Source organism: Phodopus roborovskii, unplaced genomic scaffold (genome assembly GCF_943737965.1).
Source record: "Phodopus roborovskii unplaced genomic scaffold, PHOROB, whole genome shotgun sequence".
Classification (NCBI taxonomy): Eukaryota; Metazoa; Chordata; class Mammalia; order Rodentia; family Cricetidae; genus Phodopus; species Phodopus roborovskii.
The window spans coordinates 6,462,323-6,487,540 of record NW_026126625.1 but is presented as its reverse complement, the minus strand read 5'-3'; the positions used below and the strand labels follow the sequence as shown (position 1 = coordinate 6,487,540).

General features: G+C 45.6%; 1 protein-coding gene across 1 annotated transcript in view; it reads left to right on the top strand.

Annotated features, from left to right (window-relative positions):
* Window positions 1-25,218, top strand: part of Iqgap1 (IQ motif containing GTPase activating protein 1) — a 95,643-nt gene that overhangs the window by 39,039 nt on the left and 31,386 nt on the right. Inside the window, exons 6-18 of the mRNA XM_051206571.1 lie at window positions 2,127-2,194; window positions 3,849-3,962; window positions 4,443-4,621; window positions 6,118-6,202; window positions 10,418-10,581; window positions 11,344-11,428; window positions 14,067-14,230; window positions 14,414-14,574; window positions 14,975-15,099; window positions 16,880-17,043; window positions 21,930-22,020; window positions 22,190-22,357; window positions 22,973-23,115. Of these exons, the coding sequence (XP_051062528.1) occupies window positions 2,127-2,194; window positions 3,849-3,962; window positions 4,443-4,621; window positions 6,118-6,202; window positions 10,418-10,581; window positions 11,344-11,428; window positions 14,067-14,230; window positions 14,414-14,574; window positions 14,975-15,099; window positions 16,880-17,043; window positions 21,930-22,020; window positions 22,190-22,357; window positions 22,973-23,115 (1,711 nt within the window). The remainder of the gene's footprint in view (window positions 1-2,126; window positions 2,195-3,848; window positions 3,963-4,442; window positions 4,622-6,117; window positions 6,203-10,417; window positions 10,582-11,343; window positions 11,429-14,066; window positions 14,231-14,413; window positions 14,575-14,974; window positions 15,100-16,879; window positions 17,044-21,929; window positions 22,021-22,189; window positions 22,358-22,972; window positions 23,116-25,218) is intronic.

The following is a 25,218-nucleotide window of genomic DNA, read 5'->3' as shown; positions in this document are numbered from 1 at the left end:
AGGAAGTACACTATTGTTCTCCATTTCTCCTGCATATGTAGTCTGTGCTTAGAAAGCTCATACAGAGCAGAGTGTTCTGGCTCAGGATTTATGGTTTCTTTCCTCCCATTTGGTGTTTTTCCTGAAAGGTAAGTTGGCAACACTTGATAGTGTGTAGGAAGGGGCTGCTTACGACTCAGTACCTCAACAGCAGCTCCCAGGGCATTTGCCCACTTCACTGTTGTGGGGCACCCTTTTCCTATGCACCAGCAGTCACCCTGGAGCACCCTCTGACCTTCAAGTAGTGCTGGCGGTCTTATCCACACCTTGTCCATGCTTTGGAAGTTCCCTCTCACTGAGATCTGAGATATGCTCTCCCTCCCTCTCCCTTTACAAAGAGATTTAACTGGCATTATTCTAGAGTTACTGCACTTAGGTTATACTCAGTTATTTTGTAGGTAACATTCTATTCTCTGTTGTTTGTATGGCCTTTTTTTTCCTTTTCTCTTAATGATTTTACATTTGGAATTAGAAGGATTAGATGTTCTAGGACATCCTTGACTACATAGTCAGTTCCAGGCCAGCTAGGATGCATAGTAAGACCCTTCTCCCAGCCCCTCCCCCCAAAGCAAATTTAAACAAAACCTTACTGGTTTTGATGTTAAATAGGGTCATAATCCCTCACTTTCTATTAATAAAAGTAGGGGCTGGAGAGATGGCTCAGCAGTTAAGAACACTGACTGCTCTTCCAGAGGACTCGGGTTCAATTCCCAGCACCCACATGGCAGCTCATAACTGTCTGCAACTCCAGTTCCAGGGGATCTGAAGGCAGAACCCATCAATATGTATAAAGTAAAAATAAATAATTTTTTAAAAAAGAGGCCACTGGTGGTCTACATCTTTAATCCCAGCGCTTGGGAGGCAGAGGCAGGCAGATCTCTGTGGGTTCAAGGCCTGCCTGATCTCCAGAGTGAGTTTCAGGACAGGGAGGGCTACACAAAGGAACCCTGTACTCAAGGAGCCAAAAAAGGAAAAAAGAAAAAAAAAAAAAAATCCTTCATGTTGTGAAAATTGAGTTTAGGTTAGAATGAGTTCATTTGTTTGCAAAACCTGGTAAGAATTAATTGAGATTATCTAGATTATTTATCTATGAGTATGTTTAGAAGATTATGTGAAAAATGGTATATTAACCTGTTGTACCTTTTTAAATGATCTAAAAAACATTTTATTTTGTATGTGCACAATGGCATGACTGTCAAGGTCAGAGTTCACCTTATTGGAATCAGTTAGTTCTTCACCATGTACGTACATCCTTGGGATCAAACTCAGGTTGTCAGGCTTGATGGCAAGTGTCCATAAAGTGCACATCTGATCTCTTCTAATTCGTTGATTTTGATCTGTTTGAGTTTTGAGAATCAACCTGACAACACAGGCTTGTAGATATTTATCTCTGGAAGATTTCACTGGTGAGCTTTGTTGTCCTGTCCTTCATGGATAGAGCTGAGAATCTAGAGTCTCTTTTGTTTTGTTTTGTTTTGTTTTTGGAGATGTGACTTTGTGTAACAGCCCTGGCTGTCCTGGGACTCGTTCTGTAGACCAGGCTGGCCTTGAACTCACAGAAATCTTTTGCCTCTGCCTCCCAAGTGCTGAGATTAAAAGTATGCACCATCACTGCCTGGCTGAGTCTAGTTTTTTTAGTCTCTGAAGAGGGAACATAAGTAACATGTACTATATTTTAAACTTTTAATTGACCTGGATTAAGCCTGTGTCAGTAATAGGAATTCCATTGAAGCAAGATTTGCTGTGTGAATCATTTCCTTGAGACGTGTGTAAAAGGTCTTATTATTTAAAACTCACAAACACAAGTGAAAAGACCTCAGTACTGCTGACAGAGTGTCAGGTATATTAACCCTAACATCTAATTACACATTAACTCTGTGCCACAATTGGAACTTGAATTTGAGTCTAAGGGAAATCTTTCATGATGTTGTGTGCCACTCTCTGGGGCAGAAAGTATGCTGAGGCAGACACTGTCACAGCAGAGTGTTCCCCCCACCCCTCCCCGTATCCCCATGTCACCTTTTCATCTGAGAGCTACAGCTGTTGCTGTGCGAGGCCTCACTCTTTTGCATGTTGGTGTCTTCTAGCTTGTACCTGTTCAAACTGGGCCTGGCTCCTCAGATCCAAGACCTGTATGGAAAGGTTGACTTCACAGGTAAGGAGTTACTGAGGCTTGGCAGCAAATGAATGACTCATGTGGTAATGGCCTGGAAAGTTCAGCAATACCTGTCTTAAAGGGGAAGGCTTTAGAAAATACTCCCTGAGGAAGATGTGACAGGAGTAAGGAAACTGCCCTTCGGGTAGAAGGGAGAACATGAGCCTGGTTTGCACCCTCTGCTCTGTGATTTATGATGTGGAGTGACTGGTGAATTTAGTTCTCTTATACCTGTTTTTATATGTGAGTATCAGTTACCTGAGAGTAGTAACATCTAAAGCGTAAAATGGTGGTATGTGGAGCTAACATTAAATGCTTCCATGCTGTGAAAAAAGCCTTATAAAATGAAGTCTTTCTCTTCTAGCTGGTACGTATAAGGGAAAACTAAGGGGCAGGAGTGGAGAGTGAGGTGACCCAGAAACAACACTTATTTTAAAGTATAAGCTTGACCCAGAAACAACACTTATTTTAAAGTATAAGCTTTTTGGGTACATATTTCCTGTGTATTGTTTACTATAACAAAATACCTTATAGAGAAAAGTTTTGGAGACTGGAAATCGAGTCAGACAACCCTGTTGGTTTGGCCTCTGATGAGAGACTAATGGCCTGGTGGACTCACATACACGAGAGATTGTACTTCAAGACTAGACCCAGAGAAGTGGGTGGGTCCAGGTTTCCTCTGAGAGCTAGCTGTGAGAAGTAAAGGTCTATCAGAACAACCTTAATCCTCTCGGAGAACAGTGTGTTCAATAATCTAGGAACCTCCTACCAGACACACCTTTTAGAGGGTGCAGTACTTCTCACAACCCCACAATGTGGACCGATCCTCTCACATATGGACCCTTGTGTAAACCACATCCAAGCCATAGCATTTTGTGTATTTGCTACAGTCAGGTGCTTGAAGAGATGGAGGCTTGGGAAGGGAATGGGTAAGGGTAACATTGGTTAAGGGTAACATTCAAATCTCTCAATTGGTGACTGTTTTGTCAGCCTTGCAGTTTAAATTTGGTAGTAAAGCTTTTATCTATAATATTTTTCCTTCCAGGACACTCATTCACTAATCTCAGGAAAAGGTCAAAGTTTAGTTGTTTTCTTTATCATTTGGCTTTCTGCTTTAGAAAGGAAACAGAGTAGCAGCTAGTGATTTGGATTATGACTGAGATAACTAACAGATTGTGGTTTAGTCCTTAAGTTTCCTTTAAAGCCTCCATAGATTATTGTAGTAAATGCTGTGAGTTTTAAACAATGTTTAAAAACTTCATCCCCAGGGGCTCACATACCTTTAATCCCAGCACTCAGAGGCAGGCAGAGCTCTGGCTACAGAGCAAGTTTCAGGACAGCCAGGGCACACAGAGAAACCCATCTGGTCTGGAAAAACAAAACAAAACAAAACAAAAAACCCCTATGTCCATAGATTTTTTTTTTGTCTTATAGTTATGTTTGATGCTATAGATAACAGTGATGAGCTGATATTTATTGACAACACGTTGTCTAACAGGTACTGTACTAAGTGCTTTCATACAGTATTTTAGTATTAGCTTAATCTTTCATCAGTTAGAGGCAGAGGCCATTTTATCCCACCTTATAGTTGAGGAATCTGATCCTCCTCTGAGGTGCTTAGCTTGCTTGACTGGGTCTTCATTCTTTTCTGCAGAGGAAGAAATCAACAACATGAAGATCGAGCTAGAGAAGTATGGGATCCAGATGCCCGCCTTCAGCAAGATTGGGGGCATCCTGGCTAATGAACTCTCGGTGGATGAAGCCGCGTGTAAGGGAGCTTTTCTGGGCTCACAGGGTCTTTGCTCACTGTTGCTTACGCTGGCCCTGGGTCTCAGGCAGGAGCAGCTTTGCTAGCAAGCTTTGAGCTATAAATAGTTTTAGGCCCTGCTCTAGTCAGTGGTGCTAAAGACACTAGAAAGTGAGTCCTCACTTGAGTGCCTTTTGGGATCTTTTTCTTACAGTATTTACTACATGGTTAAGGGCAAACAGTTTTTCACACCAAACATTCTTGGCCGGGAGTGTTCAGCAAGTGCTGAGCATTCTGATGGAGGGCCTGCTGCTCTGTGCATAAGGAAGAGAAGCCACGTGGAGGCCCAGGCAGCCTCCAGTTCTGCTGTTACTTTTCTCTGGGAAAAGAGTCTTTCTCTGTAACAGCTAGCTGCAATATTGTCTGTCTGCATAGCGTGCACCCAGTACTGTCTGTAATCTCAAATGTACTGAGCTTTGATTTGCTCTGTTTGTTTTCTAGTACATGCTGCTGTCATTGCTATTAATGAAGCTGTTGACCGTAGAGTTCCAGCCGACACGTTTACAGCTCTGAAAAACCCCAATGCCATGCTTGTCAATCTTGAGGAATCCCTGGCTTCCACTTACCAGGATGTTCTTTACCAGGCCAAGCAAGACAAGACGACAAATGCCAAAAACAGGGTAAAAATGCTGCATCTTTTTAATTAACTTAAATTTAAATCTGCATCTTAAAAGCCATTTTATTGAGATGTAGCTTGTGTTTAGTACAGTTCGCCTGCTTTGAGTGTACGATTGAGTTTTGGTAGATGTGTATGTGCTCATTTAACTGTCCCTTTGTTGCCCCGGGCCATCAGTCTACCTCCCCACCCCAACTCCAGGCAGTTATCAGTCTGTTTCTCCCTTTTTGTTTTTTTGGAGACAGGCTTTTCCTGTGTGGCCATGGCGGGCCTCATTCTGTAGATCAGGCTGGCCTCAAAATCAGAAGTCTGCCTGCCTCTGCCTCCTGAGTGCTGGGATTAAAACTGTACGCCACTATACCTGGCTGACTTCCAGTCTTTTTTTCTCTATCACTACATCTTACCTTTCCTAGAATTTTGCGTGAATGTAACTGCTTAGTTCATAGTCTTCTAGTATTGCATTTCCCCCTCTCCCATTTCACACTTGTGTGTGGCCATTTCAAATCAATTTGAATAGTTTTGTTTTTGAAAGGTGATCTCCAAATATTGATATGGCCCTGGGATGAAATGTATGTTTACTATTGTTATAAATATGTGGAAGTTAGTTGGATGATTCCCTTAGTAGTTGTAGACCAGCTTGAACCACAGATGAAACCCAGTCTCAAAACAAAACAGCCGTGGTACCAAAACAGCCGTGGTACGTGCCATTGACCCTAGCACTCTGGCAGAGGTAGGTGGATCTCTGTGAGTTCAAGGCCAGCCTGGTCTACATAGTGAGCTCCAGGCCAGCCAGGGATTCATAGTGAGACTCTGCCTCAGGGCAAAAACAAGGGCCTGTGAGATGCTCAGCAAGTAAGCCACAGAAGCCTGAGGACCTAAGTTCAGTCACCAGAACTCACATTAAAGGTGAAAGCAGAGAACCGGTTCCACAGAGCTGTTCTTTGCCACATATATACACTGCCCCTACCCATCCCCCAAGCATACCCACATACAACATTAATAAATGAACAAAGGCTCCACACACGCTTACTGAGCCTTTTAAGTCAGAGATTGAAATGTTCATCGAGAGGCATTCACATGTCAAATTGAAGGTCTGTGTATATATTCTTTATGTTTCTTTACTATAGAGCAGGGAATTTGAAGCCCCAAGGTACTGAATAGTCTTGCAGGGAGGTGGTGAGGCCATGCCTCTGCCTGTATCACCAGTGAGAGGCTGCAAGCAGGCACCTGCAGAAGCCTCTGCTCTCGGGCAAGGATGCAGCTCAGCCCACTGCCCTCAGGAGGCATGGAGTCCCCCAGGGCTTCCTTCCTGGCCCAGCTCTGGAGGAACCTGGGTCTTGTGTTTTTAGGTAGAGTCGTGTAATTATATCACGTACAGATGATCTGAACTCAGGCGTGGGCTCGTTCTTGGTTTTGTCATGGTTGAGGAGAAGTACACACATAGCTTCTCTGGGCTCTTCAGAGACCTGGCTAATTTCTACCCTTTTTGTTCATCCTCAGACAGAAAATTCTGACAGAGAAAGGGATGTGTATGAGGAGCTGCTCACACAAGCTGAAATTCAAGGGAATGTAAACAAAGTCAATAGTAAGTATGACTGCGTTAGACACCTAAGAGGTACCCTAGAGCAGCCGAGTTGCTCAGTTAGGATGGGGCTTAATGTGTTGCTGTAGCTCTCAGTGGGTTGTGTAGTCTGTGCTTCACATAATCCGTGTTCCTAAGCCTGTTTCTGCTATTGCCCTCAGGCTGCAATGGCTTCCATACTCTTACCTTGTTACAAACTGAAAAATATTTTCTGTACTGTCCTATCTTTTTTTTGAGACAGGGCCAGCAAGATGGCTCAGCAGGTAAATGGTGCTTGCTGCCAAGTCTGATGATCTGAGTTTGACCCCTGGGACTCACATGATGGAAGGAGAGAACTCAGTCCCACTGGCTGTCCTCTGACCTCCACACTCACACCACGGCACAGTCACTCACACACATACACACATAAATAGATGTATAAATGGAATTTTATAAAAAGAATATTTGGGATTGGCAAGATGGCTCAGTGGGTAAAGACATTTGCTCCCAGGTCTGATGCCTCGAGTTCAGTTCCCACCTAAGACCTACTTGGTGGGAGATCAGAACTCCAGCGAGCTGTCTTCCACAGTCTTCGATGGCACACGGCCCTCCCCTCCCAGTAAACACAAAGATGTAACAGAAAGTTAAAGAAGAGCAAAGAGCTATGCAGACGATAAAGACAGGTCCTGTCATTTAGAAATATCCACTGGATGTTTCATAGCCTTCAAAATGTGCACTTAAGTAAAAACGAGATTCTATTTTTATATTGATTTTTGTGAAAGTGTGTGGTACCCAGTTTTGAGAATAGTTTCTCTGGACTGTCAGTTCATTTTGTTGTTCTTCTGCTGAAGAACCTGTGTTGGGTCATTGTAACACGTTAGACAACGGAGCATGCCGACCTGGCTGTGCAGTGTTTGGTGAATACAGCCCTCCGTAGGGACCCAGTTTTTGACTTTCTCCCAGATGCATAAAGTCCATTTCATGACTCTACTTCGTGTTCTCCCTTTCCCTGTTTTGTCCTCTCCTTCCCCTTCCCTCTGCGGGGTTTAGAACCTGGAGGGTCTTCGCTCACTAAGCACAGGTTCTGCCACTATGCTGGTGCCCCAGCCCTGCCCCCTCCCGTGGTGTGTCAGATGTGACACCTCGTCTAAACTTTACCATCTTTGCAGTCAGATGGCACTCAGGGCTCATTTGCATATTTAAGTGGTAAGTTTATGTGTAGGAAAAGCTTCACTGACTCGAGGCGTCTGTGGATGGCTGCACTGAGACTGCGAAGTGAATATTTAGAGAAAGCCTGGCTGTTAACTTCATTGTTTCATTTCTCTTATGTCCCTCCGCTGCTGTCAAAGTGCCATGAGTGTGAGGGATTTTTGTTGAGGTAAAGAAATAGAAACATGGTCGTCTTGACCTTTGGGCATGTTGTGTCTAGATTATCTGCACCCTTGCTTCATTGAGGGTCTCATGCAGGGGCTGACAGATAGGTCCCATTCCATGATCTTTTCTCTGAAAGTCTTTTCACCAGGAGATGTCTCTGTTCTTTTCCACTCTAAAGACTTTGGGCTGAAAGACTAGTAGGCTCCCCAGAATGGATGTGGATTCATAAGATGCACAAGGTTTTGATTGAGCATAGTGGTGATTGGCTTGACAGCATTCTCCCATAGAAAGCTGCCTTGAAGTGAGCTATTGAGAAGGTGGAGAATAACCATCTGGGTGCTGAGTTACTTTGGAAATCAGGGCGTGGAAGGCCACAGCCACGCTAAGGAATGAGCATGCCCCTGATATTGTTTGTTGTTATTGTTTTGTCTTTTTGAAACAGGGTCTCCCTGTGTAGCCCAGGCTGTCCTGGAACTCAGAGATCCACCTGCCTCTGCCTCCCAAGTGCTGGGATTAAAGGCGTGCGCCACCCCTGCGATCTCTAGGCTCTGAAAACCTGTCAGGGAAACATGGCCTTATCCCAGGGGCCTTTTTTCACAAAGAGGGTTGCTTTTGCTATTGCTGAGCTCTCTCAACCACCAGAAGCATTATTTATTTTTAATTTATTATTAGTAGTAACAGTAGTAGTACATGGATGTGCATGTGTAAGGGGGTCAGAGGACAATGCTGTGGAACTGGTCCTTTTCCCCACCTTTATGTGGCTCCCAGGGATTGAACTCAGGCTTGTGCTTTTATCTGCTGAGCATCTCCCCAGTTCTAAAGAGGCTCAAGCTTTCTTTATCTGTGGTGTTAAGGGTGTGGCCATGGATGTGCTGAGCAAGTGCTCTACCACTGAGTTATACCCCTAGCCAAAGGAAGGATTGTAAGAGAAGGCTCCTTTAAAACATATATTTGACCAACAATATATATGCGTGCATATACATATACACACACACATAACTGTTAAGAAATAATCTTATGCATTAGCTTTTGTTTGTATTGGTGTATATTCTAAAATTAAATTTCTTTAGTTTCACTTTAATAAAAAAGCTACCACCCCTGCTCAGGTATCACTTAATCAAATTGCAGACATAAGGAACTGATGTGAGATCACAAATCTAAAGCACCTTGTCACTCAGCCTATCTCTTACCTTTGAGTGTGAGTGTGTGTGTGTGTGTGTGTGTGTGTGTGTGTGTAATTTTAGTTGTTTTCAGTGCTGGAAGTTGAACCCAGGTTCTTACTCATACCCAGCAAGCACTCCCATTGTGCTGTGTCCCAGGCCTCACTCTGTGCCTCTGGTTTCCCCTTGCATGGTCTGGTTTATTTGAGACTTTGTCACTTTTGGGCTGCGGTCTCACTTTCTGAGAGAGCTCGTGATCTACTTCTCTCTCTAACTACTTTGTTTAATCACTCAAAGTTAAGTATTGCTATATCCCAAATATTTTAATTTTTAGTTTTATTTATTTATTTGCTTTTTGAGACAGGGTTTTTCTGTATAGCTTTGTAGACCAGGCTGGCCTCAAACTCACAAAGATCTGCCTGCCTCTGCCTTCTGAGTACTGGGCTTAAAGGCAGGCACCACCATGCCTGGCTTTTTTTTTTTTTTTTTTAAGCTGTAGTTTCTTAAATCAGAAATTGCCTTATTCTGCCTTTCAACCTAATTGATACCTTATTTACTTTACATTACATGAAGGGCTTTCATGTGTATGATTTCGTTTACTCTTAAAAGTCAGCCTGGGAGGACTGTTGAGGAATGAGAGGAAGAATGAGGGAGGGTAGACATGTAGGTGGACATGATTGATGGATATGTGAAAATGTCTCAGAGATCCCATTAGCTTACACAGAAACAGAAAACAAAACATCTTCCCAACTCAGCAAAAAACCCAAACTGCCCTATGAGCCAGGCATGGGGGTGCACACTTCAAGTCCCTTCATTCGGGAGGCTCATCAAGCCCTCAGGTTGAAGATCAGCTTGGACAACACACTGAGGCAGCCCATCCCCCATCACCTATGGGAGGCATCTCTTATCATCATTTTCTGATGAAGAAACATCTGTGTTCCCCTGTGACTGAGAGAGTATGGGGGGCACAGCCCCCTCCTCTTTGCCAGTTGAACTGCCTTTGTCCGCTTCTGACTGCTGCGTGTTGGGGACTGTCTTAGGGTCACCATTGCTGTGAGGAAACACCATGACCAAAACAACTTGGGGAGGAAAGGGTTTATTTGGCTCACACCTCCACATCATAGTTCCTCACATCACTGGAGGCAGTCAGGACAGCAACAAGGGCAGGATCCTTAGAGGCAGGAGTTAGTGCAGAGGCTCTGGAGGGGAGCTGCTTACTGGCTTGCTTTCCCCTGACCTGCTCAGGCTGCTTTCTTATAGAACCCAGGACCAGTGGCCCAGGGATGGCACCACCACCCTCCCACATCAGTCACTAATTAAGGAAACGCCTTATAGCTGGATCTTATGGAGGCATTTTCTCAATGGAGTGTCCCTCCTGTCAGATGACTCTAGCTTGAGTCAAGTTGACATAAAATGGGCCGGCACAGGAGGACAGCAGGCTAGTGAGTTCAAATGCCATGGGAGAAATGGTTGAAGGAACCATGGTAGTTAGTGAGGTGTATGTATGTTGTCACAGTAGGGGAGAGTTGGATGAATTCAGTGTGAACTCCAGGGTAAGAACTGACTCCAGACTCTTGAGCTTCTGAGCTGCAGTAATGCTAGCACTGGGCGGTTTCCGAAATTTGAAGCTGTGATTGTCTGGGGAAGAGGCAGATTCTCTAGGCTGTTGTGCAGATTGATTTTAAGCCTTTGCCTTTCCCCTCAGCATTCTCTGCCCTGGCCAACATCAACTTGGCTTTGGAGCAGGGCTGTGCACTGGCCCTGTTCAAGGCTCTACAGTCACCGGCTCTGGGCCTTCGAGGGCTGCAGACCCAGAACAGCGACTGGTACCTAAAGCAGCTCCAGAGTGACCAGCAGCAAAAGAGACAGGTGGGCATGCCGGGTGGGGTGAGGTGGGGTGGGGGGCTGCCTGGCCTTCTTGGTTCCATACTGCCCCCCCAGTTGTCTGGCCTTCACTTCAATGCTGTCTCCCCTGGCATTTACGTAGCCATTCCCTAATGTAGCTGTTTTCCTTCAAACAACTTAGGCTTGAGCTGTGTTTAATTTCAACTAGAGCACACAGTACCTAAAGCCCCATTTCACTTTGAGAACTGTGAATCCTCTTTTAAAATACATAATGCCTCCTCTTTCCTTTACCCACTCCTCCAGTCCCTCCCTCTAAGGAAAATCTTTGTAGGGACACCTGAAGTTTTTCCATTCTTACTGCAGGAAAAGCCTATGTCACTGGAGAATACTTCAGGGGCTGCAGGGTGGGTGGATCATGTGGAATTCAACTTGTAGGCTTTTTCCTGAAGAACAAATAGAAAAGTCTCCTCTTTCTTGCCCAGATAAAGACAAGTATACATCTTACAAATTCCCAGCATGCATTGGTTGGAATAAGCCACATTACTGCCCTTGTGAGTTCATAAATATTTATTCATAGAACATTTCAGTTCTTTACACACACACACACACACACACACAGGAGATAATATTCTGTACCCCAGAGTTGGCAAGGGTTTGGTTGCATGAAGCCTGGAGCTGTCACTTATGTCTCTGGTTCTCTGTTCCTTGTGACTGCTGTTAAGAGAACTTTCAGCCCTAGAGGTCAATGCATGAACAATCATCTCATCAATGTCCCCTGCTTTCCAGAGTGGCCAGACTGACCCGCTGCAGAAGGAGGAGGTACAGGCCGGAGTGGATGCTGCCAACAGCGCTGCCCAGCAATATCAACGAAGTAAGAGTCCCTTAGCCCCAGGCCACAGAAATTTCAGGGGGAGGAAGGCTGTGGCTCTTTCATTTAAAGGTCTGAAGTATGTCACCTCATACCTACTAGTCATGATGAAAAGCCAAGCCCTTTTGGTGGCAATAGGGTTCTTCTAGCTTTAAAAGCAGAACCGGAGTCCAGGCAGATTGACTATGGTTAATAAACCCTTTGTGGGTAGTTAGGGAAGTACCTGGAGAAGGCAACATTTAGAGGGTAGAGATTTGGGCTATGGAAGAGGAGAGAGCATTCCTGATTGTAGCAGGAAGAAAAGAAAAGGAGTAGGGGCAGACAGTGTCAACAGGGATGGGTGAGTTTAGAGCAGCAGCTGCTGTGAGTGAATTCTCGTGCTTGTGGGCCGAGTGGGAAGCTGGCAAGCTGGGAAGGGCAGCCTCATTAGAAGGCTCCTGGGGAAGGAAGAAGGACTTAGTGCAGCCACAGCACACACGATGACGACAGCAGACAGGAAATGGGGGTGAAGAGAGAAGTGGTTTTATTCCAGTGCTAGGTGCCAGCACATGTCAGGGTAGCAGAAGGGAGGGCAGAGGTGTCAGCTGTGAAGTGATGGGGGGCAGACCTCGGGCTGAGTAAGCACAGCACAGTGCACACCATGCTCCGTCCTACAGTGCCCCTTTCTCTGGGCTGTATTGTTCCCGGCCAGGCACTAGAAGCAGGTTTCATCCCTTGTGACAGGAGGGATGCAGGGGGACAAAGGGCGCAGTCCAGGCCCCGAGGCCCTCTTCTGGAGCGCAGGGGGGCTGGAGTCAGCCCTGCACAGGAGCAGCTCTGGGGAGCCAAAGGTGCAGGCAGCCCTCAGATGAACTAGTCTTCAAAGCTGTAGGGGTTTGGCCTTCTTGGGGTAAGGAAGAGGACACTGGGAGGAACTGCCCCAGCAGTGGGGCAGAGTTCCCCTGACTTGCCCTGCTATATGAGTTCTATACAGCAGATAAAGAAAGGCACTGTCTGCAAACAGACAAGGCTCTCACATAAAGTGTGGCAGAGGTGCCAGCCGATAGCTTAACAGACACCCAGGTAGGTAGCGGTAACCATTGGTATGTAGGTAAGCAGGTCCTTAATGCCTGGAGCATGGAGGACAGAATCAGCCTGCAGGAAACTCAAGCATTAGTGTGAAGACATCTTTGTAAACACATATGTCCCCGTGCCTGTCACCTCACCCTCAACCACAGTCCAGACAGTGCTAGCCTGGTGTAGGTCTGCTTGAGATTAGATGCCAGGTAAATCGGCACCAGGTAAATCAGCGCCAGCTGGCACAGGGTACCCAGCATGATAGGCTGCCTGCCGGACTGTACAGCTTCCTATGCTGCCTGGGGGCTCTACACATTAGAGTTAGGGGTGGACCCTTGCTCATGGTCCAGCCCATAGGCTCAGATTTGGGTCAACAAGGGTCCTTATATTGGGTGACTTGAATATGTGGGTGCTTGGCTCCCCAGATCATGAGCTCAGTCACAGGCTTGGTACAGCTCTTAATACCAGCAAGAGATCTGGGTGGCCTCTGCCACCAGGAACTCAGTGGTAAAGGCATTCTTTGACCTTCTGCATTCAGAGTGGTCTCAGCTTTGGGTATCCCTGCTCTTCTCCCATTGGGAGCCCATGCCCTTGCTGGTGCCCCACCCCCAGTACAGGGCTGCTGCTGCTACCATCTCCAATGAGAGTTCCACTTCAAGCATAATGGCTGATACTGTAGGCATAGAATGGAACTTCATTCTGTAAAAGTTGGTACCTCCTAGCCAGATTCAGTGGCCTATACCTATAATTAATTCCAGCAGCTCCTGAGGCAGGAGAATATGAGTAAAGTCAGACTAGAGCTACATAGTGAACCTTTTTTTTTTTTTGTAATGGGAGTATGGGGTACTGGAGATGGTTCAACAAGTCAAACATTTGCTGTTGGAACATGGGGACCAGGATTCTGATCCCCAGGATCTGTGTTAAAGCCCTGTGGACTTGGCAGTTGCCTTGTAACCCCAGTGCATGGATAGCCAGACTAACTTGAAACTATTAGACTCCAGGTCCAGCAGAGACCCTGGCTCAGTATGTAAGGTAGACAGTGATCAAGACACTTAGCATCAACTTAAGGCCTCCCACATGCCATGTCACATATAGACATATACTCCACACAAAAATTAAAGCAAATCGTGAAGGCTTTGAAGGGTGTGTGTGATGCTACTGGCCCAGGGGTTAAGCACACTTACCACTCTGTAGAGGACCAGGTTTTGTTCCCAGCATTCCTATGATGGTTCACAGCCATCTGTAACTCCAGTTCTAGGGTATCTGACACCCACTTCTGGTCTTCCTGGATACCAAACACATGCAGTATACATACTTACATGCAACCAAAACATATTACACAATACACACACACACACACACACACACACACACACACACAAGTAGCTGGCCATGGTAGCACACTCACTTAATCCTAGCACTTGGGAGCCAGAGGCAGAGGCAGGTGGACCTCTTTGAGTTCAAGGCCAGGGGAGTTTCAGGGCGGCCAGAACTACATAGTGAGACCCTATCTCAAAAAACAAAACAAGGCACTGTTTCTGCACAGGGCTCTGAGCCCACTGCATGTTGACCTGCTTTCTGCCAGGATTGGCAGCGGTAGCAGCAATCAATGCCGCGATCCAGAAGGGCATCGCCGAGAAGACGGTTTTGGAGCTAATGAATCCTGAAGCCCAGCTGCCCCAGGTGTATCCATTTGCAGCCGATCTTTATCAGAAGGAGTTGGCTACTCTGCAGCAGCAGAGTCCTGAAGTAAGTTAACTGAGCCTGTTCTTTTGGGAGCAGAATGTGGTGGGAGTGAATTTAATACCCACATCTCCGTGTGCTTGGGTAGAAGCATTCTTCAGAAACTCGGGTTTTCGTGTAGAAGTTCCAATTCCCTTGGTATTGGAAATTGTCTTTCCTCACTGTTCCCCCCCCTCCCCCCCTGTACAGCACAGCCTCACCCATCCTGAACTCACTGTCGCTGTGGAGATGCTATCATCTGTGGCCCTCATCAACAGGGCTCTGGAGTCAGGAGACATGAACACGGTGTGGAAGCAGCTGAGCAGCACGGTCACGGGCCTTACCAATATCGAGGAAGAAAACTGTCAAAGGTGGGACCCCAGAGCATGCACTGTGGGTCCATCGCATGACGTTTTCCTTCCAGGCTTTATGTCTTCATAATGTGCTGTCATTACATCACAGCATTCTGTTTGTTGGTGCTGGGTTTGGAACCTTCGCCTCATACATACTGAGGCCAGTGCTCTGCCACTGTGCGGCCTGCAGCTTGGCCCTCTTGTCTGTCTTTAGATGAGTCCCCTGCTTCTACAGCTGGTCTTCTAGAAATAGAGACCAAGTGCTTTCCTTGGATGTTTATGTTTTAAGGCTGCTTTGCAGTTCCAGAACTTTCCCATGGCTTATATCAGACATTTCCGGTCTTCTAGAGACCTTTGTTCCTTGAATAATCATTCTAAAGGGTTTTTTTGTTTTTGTTTTAATTTTGGGCTGGGACAGGTATCTCGATGAGCTGATGAAGCTGAAAGCTCAGGCACATGCAGAGAATAATGAATTCATTACCTGGAATGACATCCAGGCTTGTGTGGACCATGTGAACCTGGTGGTGCATGAGGAACATGAGCGTGAGTAATCATCATGTCCCCTCAGAAAAGTTTCCCGTTAAAGTTGACATGATTCGGGCTGGGAAGATGGCTGAGTCAGCAAAGTGCCTGTCCGTAAGCGTGAAGTCATGAGTTCAGATCCCTAGCACCCATGTAAAAATTGGGGTGCTGGTGTTCATCTGTAGATCCAATACTGGGGAGGAGGGAGGCAGAGACAAGAGGCTCCCTGGGTACCCATTACCAGCCAACCTAGTGTTTAGGGGAAATACCTGATAGCAACCTCTGACCTCTAAATGCATGTCCACATACCTGTACATGCACCCTCACAGGCAACTGGCACAGATTCATGGTACACACATAAACATGTACATACATCACATGAACTGGTTCTAAATATCACTCCAAGGCTTTCAAATGAATTGAAATATATATACACACACATACACTCACAAACCCCTCAAATAACTATGGTTGGGTACTGTTTTCAGTACACCAGACAGTTATAATAATTGGGTATGTGTCTTTAAATAGATTTTTTTGGGGGGGGGTGTATTTACAGAGTATATTATAGCTGTAAGAGATAGCTATAACAAGTGATTCTAACAAGCTACAATTGTGTCAGCTAGCACAGGTTGAGGGCACTGTCCCCCACAGGACCCCTTCTGGTCAGACATCAGTGGCAAGCTCAAGCTAGGTCTCACTTCTGAACAACTAGCTACAAAGATGAGGCTTAATGGTTTTCTAGAATGGCTCTTAAGAACTCAGGATCATGCTAGACTTAGGATTACAGTTTGAGTATAAAGGTTATAAATCAGGAGGCAAAAGTAGAGAGCCAGGGTCTGTGTCTGGGAGGGTTCTTCTGTGGCCTCAGGATGTGTGGCCCTCAAGTTATCATCACTGAGCAGGGAACCTCTCCTGAGCCTTTGGAATCCAGAATTGACTTCATTACCTACACACAATTGGCTGAGTTATTGGCCATGGATCTGGTAATCAGGAAGCCTGGCCAACACTACATGACTTCAAACCATGTCATATCTGGCACAGCCAGCTGCATCCTGACACTACCCTGAGGCTCACCATAGGATGGCTTCTTTGGCACACCTTTAAGTGTGGTGGGAGGTGCTGCTGTAAAAGACAGGTGCTGTGTCCTTCAGGACATTTCAGGCTTCCTCTCAGAAACCAGGAGCAGAAACCAGCCAAATGCCACAGCCCACAGCAGAATTCTCATGTGAGAAACGCTCTCAAGTGATTTGTGGGAAGGCCTGAAATAGGCAGTTCCGGGCTTGGATCTTCCATCTGCCTCTGATTTGTTGTGTAATCCTAGGGAGGAGGTACTCAGGCCTCCTGTTTCATTCAGTGGAAATGATGAATGACTTCAATTGCACATCTGAATGTTTCTGAAAGCTGTGAAGCCAGTTTGATTGACCCTCTTCATTTCCTCAGCAGGGAGGCCTGGGCAGGGTTACAGCCAGCCTGGGCTTCACAGTGAGACTGAAACAAAAGCAAAATCCTGACCACTTAAGTTAATGCATTGAAAATAAAACAAAAGGACCCAAGCTTCCTGTAGGAATGGATAGGATGAGGGAGTTTAGATGAAATAAAAACTAAGTTACTTTTTGATATACAGCACTGCTCAATTGTACTTTGAGTCATGATTACTCTTAGTGAGTTCATAGAGTTAGCACCGATTCTTGCTGGTCTTGAACTTGTGGCCACACGATTCCAACCTCCGAGCAGCTGGGACCATAGGACTGATTGGTTTCCAGATTTCTTAGCTAAAGACTTTTTTCTCTGTGCTTAGGGATTTTGGCCATCGGTTTAATTAATGAAGCCCTGGATGAAGGCGATGCTCAGAAGACCCTGCAGGCCTTGCAGATTCCTGCAGCAAAGCTCGAAGGGGTCCTTGCAGAAGTGGCACAGCATTACCAAGACACGCTGATCAGAGCAAAGAGAGAAAAGGCCCAGGTGAGCAGCATGGGCCCTGCTCTGACTGGGAGCAAAGGTGGAGTAGCCTTGTCACCCTTGTCTCATCATGGGCCACTGGAGAGACTCCCAAGAGACAAACACTTCTCCACCTTCTGGGAACTCATGGTATTCCTCTCTTGTAGATGTCTTTTTAGCAAAAAATCTTTTTAAAATTAAATGTAATGTTCTTCATTAGCTTCCAGAATGGCAGGTTTCTTCATGGCAGTTTCAGAAACAGGTAGTTTTGTTTGGCTCTCTTTCACACTTCTACCCCACCTTTCCTTGCTGATATCTGTTCAGATTAATTGAAGTATAAGATCCTGAAAAAGTCAAGTCATATGAAGTATTCGGTTGTATAAACTTTTAGAAGTGATTGTGCCAGTGTGATCGACATTCAGATTACATAGCAAGAGTTATCAGCACCCCAAAACTCCCACTCATGTCTCCTCCTGTCCATACCCACCCACTTCCCATTTGGTGGTCCCTACTATCCCAATTTCAGACACCATGATTGACTTTTGACCTATATTTAAGTGCATTCATACATAGTGTGTGCCTCTGTTTCAGGCTTCTTTTGTCTAGCATGTTAGTGACATTCATCCACATGACCATTGTTGTGTATGATCTTATCGTCTGATTATTTTCTGTTACTGGGAGTTCTGGATTTCTACTGCTTGACTTATTGGAAGGTCCTCCTATAAGAATTCTAATACGTGCTTTTTGGTAAATAGAAGCGTATGGGTGGTGCAGCTCTGTGGTGGAGTGCTTGCTTAGCATGTATGAGGCCATGCATTTGCTCCCCAACATCTCAAAAACAACCAAAGCAAACCAGTAAATTAAGGACAGCCATTAGTGGGTCAGAGGAAGTTCATAGAAGTTAAACTTTAGTGAAGAATGCCTTAATGTTTGCTTTATAATACATTCATTGAAATATAACTCACATACTATATAACTCAGCATTCTAAAATATGCCAGTGGTTTCCAATACAATCATAGAATTGTGAAACTCTGTCACTTTTAGAATATTCTCATCATTGCCAGAAGAAGCCCTGTACCTGTTAGTGGTCCCTCATTATCGCTCAGTCTCCCCCTGTAATGCGCAGCCATCAGTCTCCTGCTCTGTGGATTTTTATATCCAGAACACTTCATATAAATAGAATCATGTGCTATAGTGACTTTTGTGACTGGCTTCATTTAACTTCATTTATCTAAACTCAGTGGAGTTTAAAGCATTTCATTCTGCAAAGTTCATCAAGAGTAGGAGAAAGGTCCAGGTGTGGTGGTGCATACCTTTAATCCCAGTGCACAGGAGGCAGGCAAATTTCTATGAGTTCAAGGCCACCCTGGTCTACAAAGCAAGTTTCAGAGCAGCCAGGACTACACAGAAAAACCCTGTGTCACTCCCACCCTCCAAAAAAGTAAGAGAAAGTGAGAGAGAGAGGGAGCCTTGGGGAACATTACTAGCCCAAGCGGGTAAACTGTGCTTTGGGTAGAATTGTCTTTTTTAGGCATCTGTTTAGCTTCCAAGTTCTACAAGCCATCTAGGGAATAGTTTTAAAAATATAATTATCATAGACTTCTAAATTTAGCAAGCCCAAGATCGTGATTTAAATTTAGCCTGTAGCTGGGTGGGGTGGCACATGCTTGGAATCGCAGTTCTGAGGAGGTGGAAGCAGGAATCAGGAACTCATGGTTGTCCTCATTCAGCTACATGTGAGTTCTAGGCCAGCCTGGGCTACATGGACACTGTCTCAAAAATAACAATAACAATAAATACTATTAGTGTGTGGTCCTCCTGGGGGTGTCTTTGTGTCTGTCATGATCATGGGTTAACACTGCCCTACAGACTTAGAAAAGTTTCTAACAGATCAGCATACCCTTTAAACACAGGTTTTGTTGTGGTGTATCCCTTGCTTGGTGCCTGCCTGCAAGTGTTCCTCTTCTGTCAAGGAACTGGGTTGGTTAGACCTAACCTGATGGACTGTTCACATCTTTAGGCTTTGCCTTCATCCTCTTTTCTTGTTAGTTTTCTGACTAGACTGTTACCCCTTCTGCACACTTGACTCTCCAATAAGTCTGTGTTTCCAATTTCAGTTTTCGTACGTTTCTTTCAGCCCCAGAATCTCCATTTTGGTGTGTTTGAGAATGTGCTTTCTCTTTGTAGATGCAGTCTGGTAATGCTCTCACACTTTAGTTCTAGACAAGATCCCCATTAGTTCTTTGAACTCAGATAAAATATCTGACCCGAGTCATTGTCCACAAGTTCAACATGAGGCTTTTTAGCAGTCTGTCTTGTCCTGTGGGGTGTTTTGCTGCTGTGGTTGGGGTTTTCTGTTTGGTTTTGTATATGTTCTTTCTGGTCTCTTTGCAGATCTTTTTGTTGTTGTTCTTGCTGTTTTCTCTTGATGGTTTTTAATTTTCACATTTTTAAGGATAATGTGGTAATTCCAAAAACCAGATTCCTGTCTTCCATAAATCACTTGTTTAGGGTTTTAGGGGTTTTGTTTTGTTGAGGCAGGGTCTTGCTTCAGTTTCCTGAGGTGCAGCTGGTCAGTGACTTTTGTGAATTGTGTGAAGTGTCTTTGTCATGTCTATGCACTAAAACTAGAATCTCCCTAATCAGCTAGTGATTTGCTAACAATTACACAGGGTTCCTTGAATCTGAGGAGCCGCTGAAGCCTCCCCACCCTGCTGAGGGCCCTTTGTGCCCTTTGTGCTCCGCCCAGTAGGCAATGCACAGCTGTGTGCCTTTCACTTTAAGCTTGGTCAGACTCCCAAAGGCAGCCTGTAGTGAGACACCCACCCTGCCTGCACCTGTTACACTGACCACGCCCATTGGGGCGTGGGGACAGGTGGCCAGGACCTGTGGGGCCTAGGTCTGGGGGCCAGGTCTGGGGGCCGGACCCCAGCTCCCTCTCTTACTTCCTGGTCGGAGACAAAGAGCATGGGTGGGTGGGGCCATCCTTGGAGCAGGAACCTTGGCAGTCATCTCTTTCTGGTGTAAGTGATTTCTCCCCAAATAAACATCCATCAGCTTAAATTGTGTCCCAGAATCTTATTTCCTACACAATAGCAGCCCTCTAAGGTAAGGGCTTAGAGCTTTAGCAGAGGACACCATGTTTGTCTGTACAATGCTTGCACTGGAATTATAATTTGCACACCATAAAATTCATCAATTTAAAATGTGTGTCAGTGTTTTCCACTATATTCATAGAATTGTGCAACTCTCACAATCACTTTTAGAAGTTCAGATCATCCCCACATATACTGTGTGTGGCCTCCTAGATTCCCATCACAGGAATATGCCACATTTTCAAAGCTTTCTTTAAATATCCATTCTCTAGATTTTCCTCCCAAGTTTTCTGGTTAGTGTTGTGTTTTGTTTTTTTCCCAGACTGTTGTCTATCGTCCTACCATCAGTGATGCTAAACAGCTAGGTAAGCCCCTGGTCAGGTCAAATGAGGACAAGAGCAAGCAAGCGTGAGCACAACTTCACGTTCTCACTCAGTGAGATTCTGCCTTTGTGCCGGCTCTGATTGTTCGTCTCATCAGTTTGGAAAAGCATACTCTCACCAATTTTGGCCAGCATTTTGTTGCATTTGTGATAAGATTTCTCAGCGGTCCATAGTCTGCCATTTTTTATCAGTGCTGTTTCTTTGTTCCTTTATCTGACTAAAAATAAATTAGCAGTCCCTGGGTAGTGGAGTCTAAATGCCGAGAGTGACTTTAAAATCTCTCTTCCCATCTACACTCATGTGCTTGCATGTATGCCCGTATGTACTGGCGGGTAGTCACAAGCCTGTGGCTGACTCATTGCGGCTTCACACTGAAGTTGATGTTTAGCATTTCCAGACCTTAGGTTGAGGACTGGGGGATTGTGTGTGGTCATCTCTTGTTTAATATGTGTGACACGAAAGCAGAAGGAAGGGGTATTTGAAGGGAGATAGGAGACCAGCAAGAAGGAACCAGGGAGGGGGGGTGAAAAAAACCAAAATGATGTATGCATTAAAATGCCATACTGACACCTTTGTATGGTATCTTAAAAATTAAACTGTAACAGGGAAACAAGCCACTTCTACTCCATCACCTCTGTCACCAGAAGTCAACTCAGGCTGCACAGGTTTTGCTGGCTGGCTGTTCTCCATTTGTTATGATGATTTTATATGGAAATGTGATTTTAGTTTCCAGCAACCGATTTAAAACAGATTTAAACTCTAAGCAGGATGTGGTGGCGCACACCTTTAATCCCAGTACCTGGGAAGCAGAGGCCAGAGAGGCAGAGGCAGGTGCATCCCTGAGTTTGAGGATAGCCTGGTCTTCATAGCAAGTTCCAAGACAGCCAGTCTATGTAGAGAGACTCTTTCTCAAAACAAAACAAAACAAAACAAAACAAAACAAAACAAAAACCAAGCAAACAAAAAGAACAATAACAGAAAAAACCCTTGAAACAGAAAGTTGTAGACTTGGTGTGGTGACACTCCAGGCTTTAAATATAAAAGGACAGTCTTGAAAGCTTTAGTTGTAGTGGAGAACTCAAGCTGCCGCTGTGTGTCAAGGGCAAAGGAGGCTTTCTGCACTTCATATGCACGTTCTGGCCTTTGTCATACTGTGGAGGCCCTGGATCCCTTCCTGGTGTATCTGCTTCTGCTCCCTCTGCTGCTGTCAGCTTCCTAAACGGCTTAATTCGTCTTCATTCATCCTGTGCTTGCATCTGAGCCCTTTCTCGTTTAGTTTAGGGCAGGGTTTTTGATGCCTGGCCTTTCCTATTCAATTAATCCACAGTTCATATGTAGAGCTGCTTCTTCTGTAGCCAAATCCCAGAAGGCCCTCATCACACATACCCTGACATCATGGCTCTATTATTGTTTTGCTTTAATCATATGTAGGAAACCCAGGATGAGTCAGCTGTATTATGGTTGGATGAAATTCAAGGTGGAATCTGGCAATCCAACAAAGATACCCAAGAAGCTCAGAGGTGTAAGTATCCATGTGTCTGTTGTTTTGTTTATGTTTGGGTTGGGGGTGAGAGTGACAAGCCTTTGGTCTGGTGGGTAGCAGGATGGAGACTAGTAGGTATGGTTGGATGAAGTCATGTGAATATAGACCCTTTCTAAACTGCTACATTAATAATCTTCTTGTGAAACAGTTGCCTTAGGAATCTTTGCCATCAATGAAGCTGTGGACAGTGGTGATGTTGGCAGAACATTGAGTGCCCTTCGTTCCCCGGATGTTGGCTTATATGGAGTCATCCCTGAATGTGGGGAGACATATCAGAGTGACCTTGCTGAAGCCAAGAAGAAAAGACTGGCAGCAGGTGAGTTGTGGGGGAGTAAATACATCCATGAGCATGTGAGGAGACAGATGTAGAGGAAAGGGACAAATGTAAGGAAAGATACTTTAGTGTGGGTGTACAGTCTTCAGGCTTACTTTTCAGGAAATATTCATAAGTTCTGAACGCGTGCAGACAACTGTGTTAACTAGACAATTTTATGAGCATTTGGAAAAGGTCGAGAGGCTTGACTGTTTGCCTTTCCTACCATGCCGTATCTCTGATTATCTGAGGATGGTTAAAAGTTCAGAGCAGAGACCATTCTGTAGCTTCCTCTTTCCTGAACTGTAATGCTGAGTGGCCGCCATCGTTTTCATGACATGCTGGTCTTGAAAGAAAGGATTGGTGTGGCTGATTCTGTGGTGGGGCCGCCTAGGTATTTCCTTTTTGTAGTACACTGACATAGATGGCATAAACGAGACAAGACTTAGCTGAGGTTTTGTGGACACATGACAGGCCCCTTTACTGTCAGATCCAAGGAATGGGTCAAAAATGAATGTCTAGGCTGTCCCAGCTGACTGGAGTTAAGTCCTCTGGGTTGGATATATCAGTATGGGAGTGTGGCTCTGGGTTGTCTCACTTCCCCTCATTCCCTGCCAGGAGACAACAACAGCACATGGGTGAAACACTGGGTGAAAGGCGGGTACTACTACTACCACAATCTGGAGACACAAGGCGGAGGATGGGATGAACCCCCAGACTTTGTGCAGAACTCTGTGCAGCTGTCTCGAGAGGAGATCCAGGTAGGCCACCTTCCTTCACACAAGAAGGGTCTGAGAGAAAGTGCTTCAGGCTACTATTGATTAGTTCAGAAGAGCAACACTGTGGCTGGTAGTCCTGGACTCAAATGTAGGCCGTGTAACGGATTATTTTGGAGTAATCGTGTTTTAGTGGTTTGAGAGATGACGAAGTCTAAATTTGAAAACATCTGCGTTGCACAATCCAGTGAGCCACACGATATGGTTATTAAAGAAAAGGCCGCGATGGGGCCCTAGCACGGTGTGGTCATGGGAATGTTAGGGGAAAGTTTAATTCTGTCCTGGAGGAAGGCGGCCTAAGTGACATTGTGACCGACCAGTGAGTAAGAGAGGAAAGAATGTGCTAGATAGAAAGTATATAGTGAGGAAAGTCACTGAGGATGGAAAAACCAGGACGGTGTGAGGAAAGATCCACATGCTGCTGGCTGCCTGACAGGTGTAGCTGGAGCCAGTGAGGCAGTGAGGGAGGGGGAGGGGACCAGTGCTGCACTGAGGAATGGAGGCTGCACTAGTGCTCTCTAACCTCAGAGTCTCCCTCCCTCCATAGGCCCAGCCAGGCTCCCAGTGCTTTGCACGTGAGCCCAGCATCACAAGGGGGTGGGGTTCCCTTACTTTTAGCACATGATCTAATCTCCTACTCCTACAAAAACTGGCTGGCAAGTTACGCTGCTCGCTGCTCATTACGCTGCTCGTTCTCCGCTCTGCACTTCTCATCTCACTGGTTGTCCATTCGCTCTTTCGAGCGCCCTCAGGAGGGACGTCTCGCTTTCTAGAGTTCACTTCTGTTATAGCCTAATGTCTCTTGCCTTCCTCCCTGGTTCCTGCAAGTCTTGACTCCTCGTATTTTCCATTATTTATACTTGTCTGAATTTAAAGCGCAGGGTGTGGAGATTGATTGATCTGTGGGTCTAAGGCAGAGTCTGGGAGCCCACATTCCTAACCAGTTTCCAGGCAGTGCAGTTGCTGCTGCTCTAAGGACTGTGTTTCTAAGTATCGGCCCACATGCAGATCCTGTCTTCCTTACCCAAAAAACAAAGAAAAAGGGGCCTTGTCAAGTGCCTTTAGGAAGTCTCTGTGAAACCCTCAGTCCATCTCCGTGCAGCTGTCTCCGGATCTCCTGCTTCTCGTGCCCTTTCATAGTCTCTTGCTGCCTTTCTCTGCTTCTGCCTGATTCGGCTGTCAGCCCTCCATAACTCCCTCTCCCTACAGAGCTTGTAAGCAAGTAAGAGAGGATGCTGTCAGGCATAAGTGATGACGCAGTGACGACTTTAATCAAGCCTGTGGCTCCAACTCCTTCCTTTGAGATGTGACCTGAGATCTATCTGTTCCTCCACATCTTAGCCCTTTCCCACACCGTCAGGCCTCCCTTGCATCTAGAAACCCAGATATCTCAGGCACAGCTTGACAGAGAACAGAAACGGAAATGATGTATAAGGGGGTTTGTTGCCTTTTGTTTGGTTTTTGCTCCTCTCACAGAAGGTAATTCTGGACTTCAACCATTTAGGGGACGCGGCGACTCCATGACCGCATAGTTACAGGAGCCTTCAGTCTTCATGCTCTGGCATTCTTAGAACATTCTCAAGGCCATCCCCAGAGACAGCTTGGACTGATAACCATCAAAGTAGCTGTCCAGGCAGAAAGCAGAGGACAAGCAGTAGGGCATGTTCTCAGCTCTCCCTCGTGAGCATTCCCAAAGCGCTGAGCTCACTGTGTTTTTGGTGCATGTGTTAGGGTCCAGAAAAAAAGCCCAATACTAAGGAAAGAAAGGAAGGGCATATTCATAGGTAATCAAATAAGTGGATATTCTTAAACATCTCATGGCTGCTGCCTCATTCAAGCCCAGGGCCTCTTACTGGGATCACAATAATTGAGTTCTAATTCACTTCATTTGCACTTAACTTCAAAATTCTTTTCCAGCATGCTGAGGGAGGGGCACATGCTCACACACACGAATACACACCTATAATCCCGGTACTTGGGAATCTGAAGCAGGATGAAATGAGTTAAAGGCCAACTCAGGCTACATACCAAGACCAGGTCTCAAAAGCAAAATAAAAAGAACTAGAGGTAGGAGGTTGTTGGCAGCAC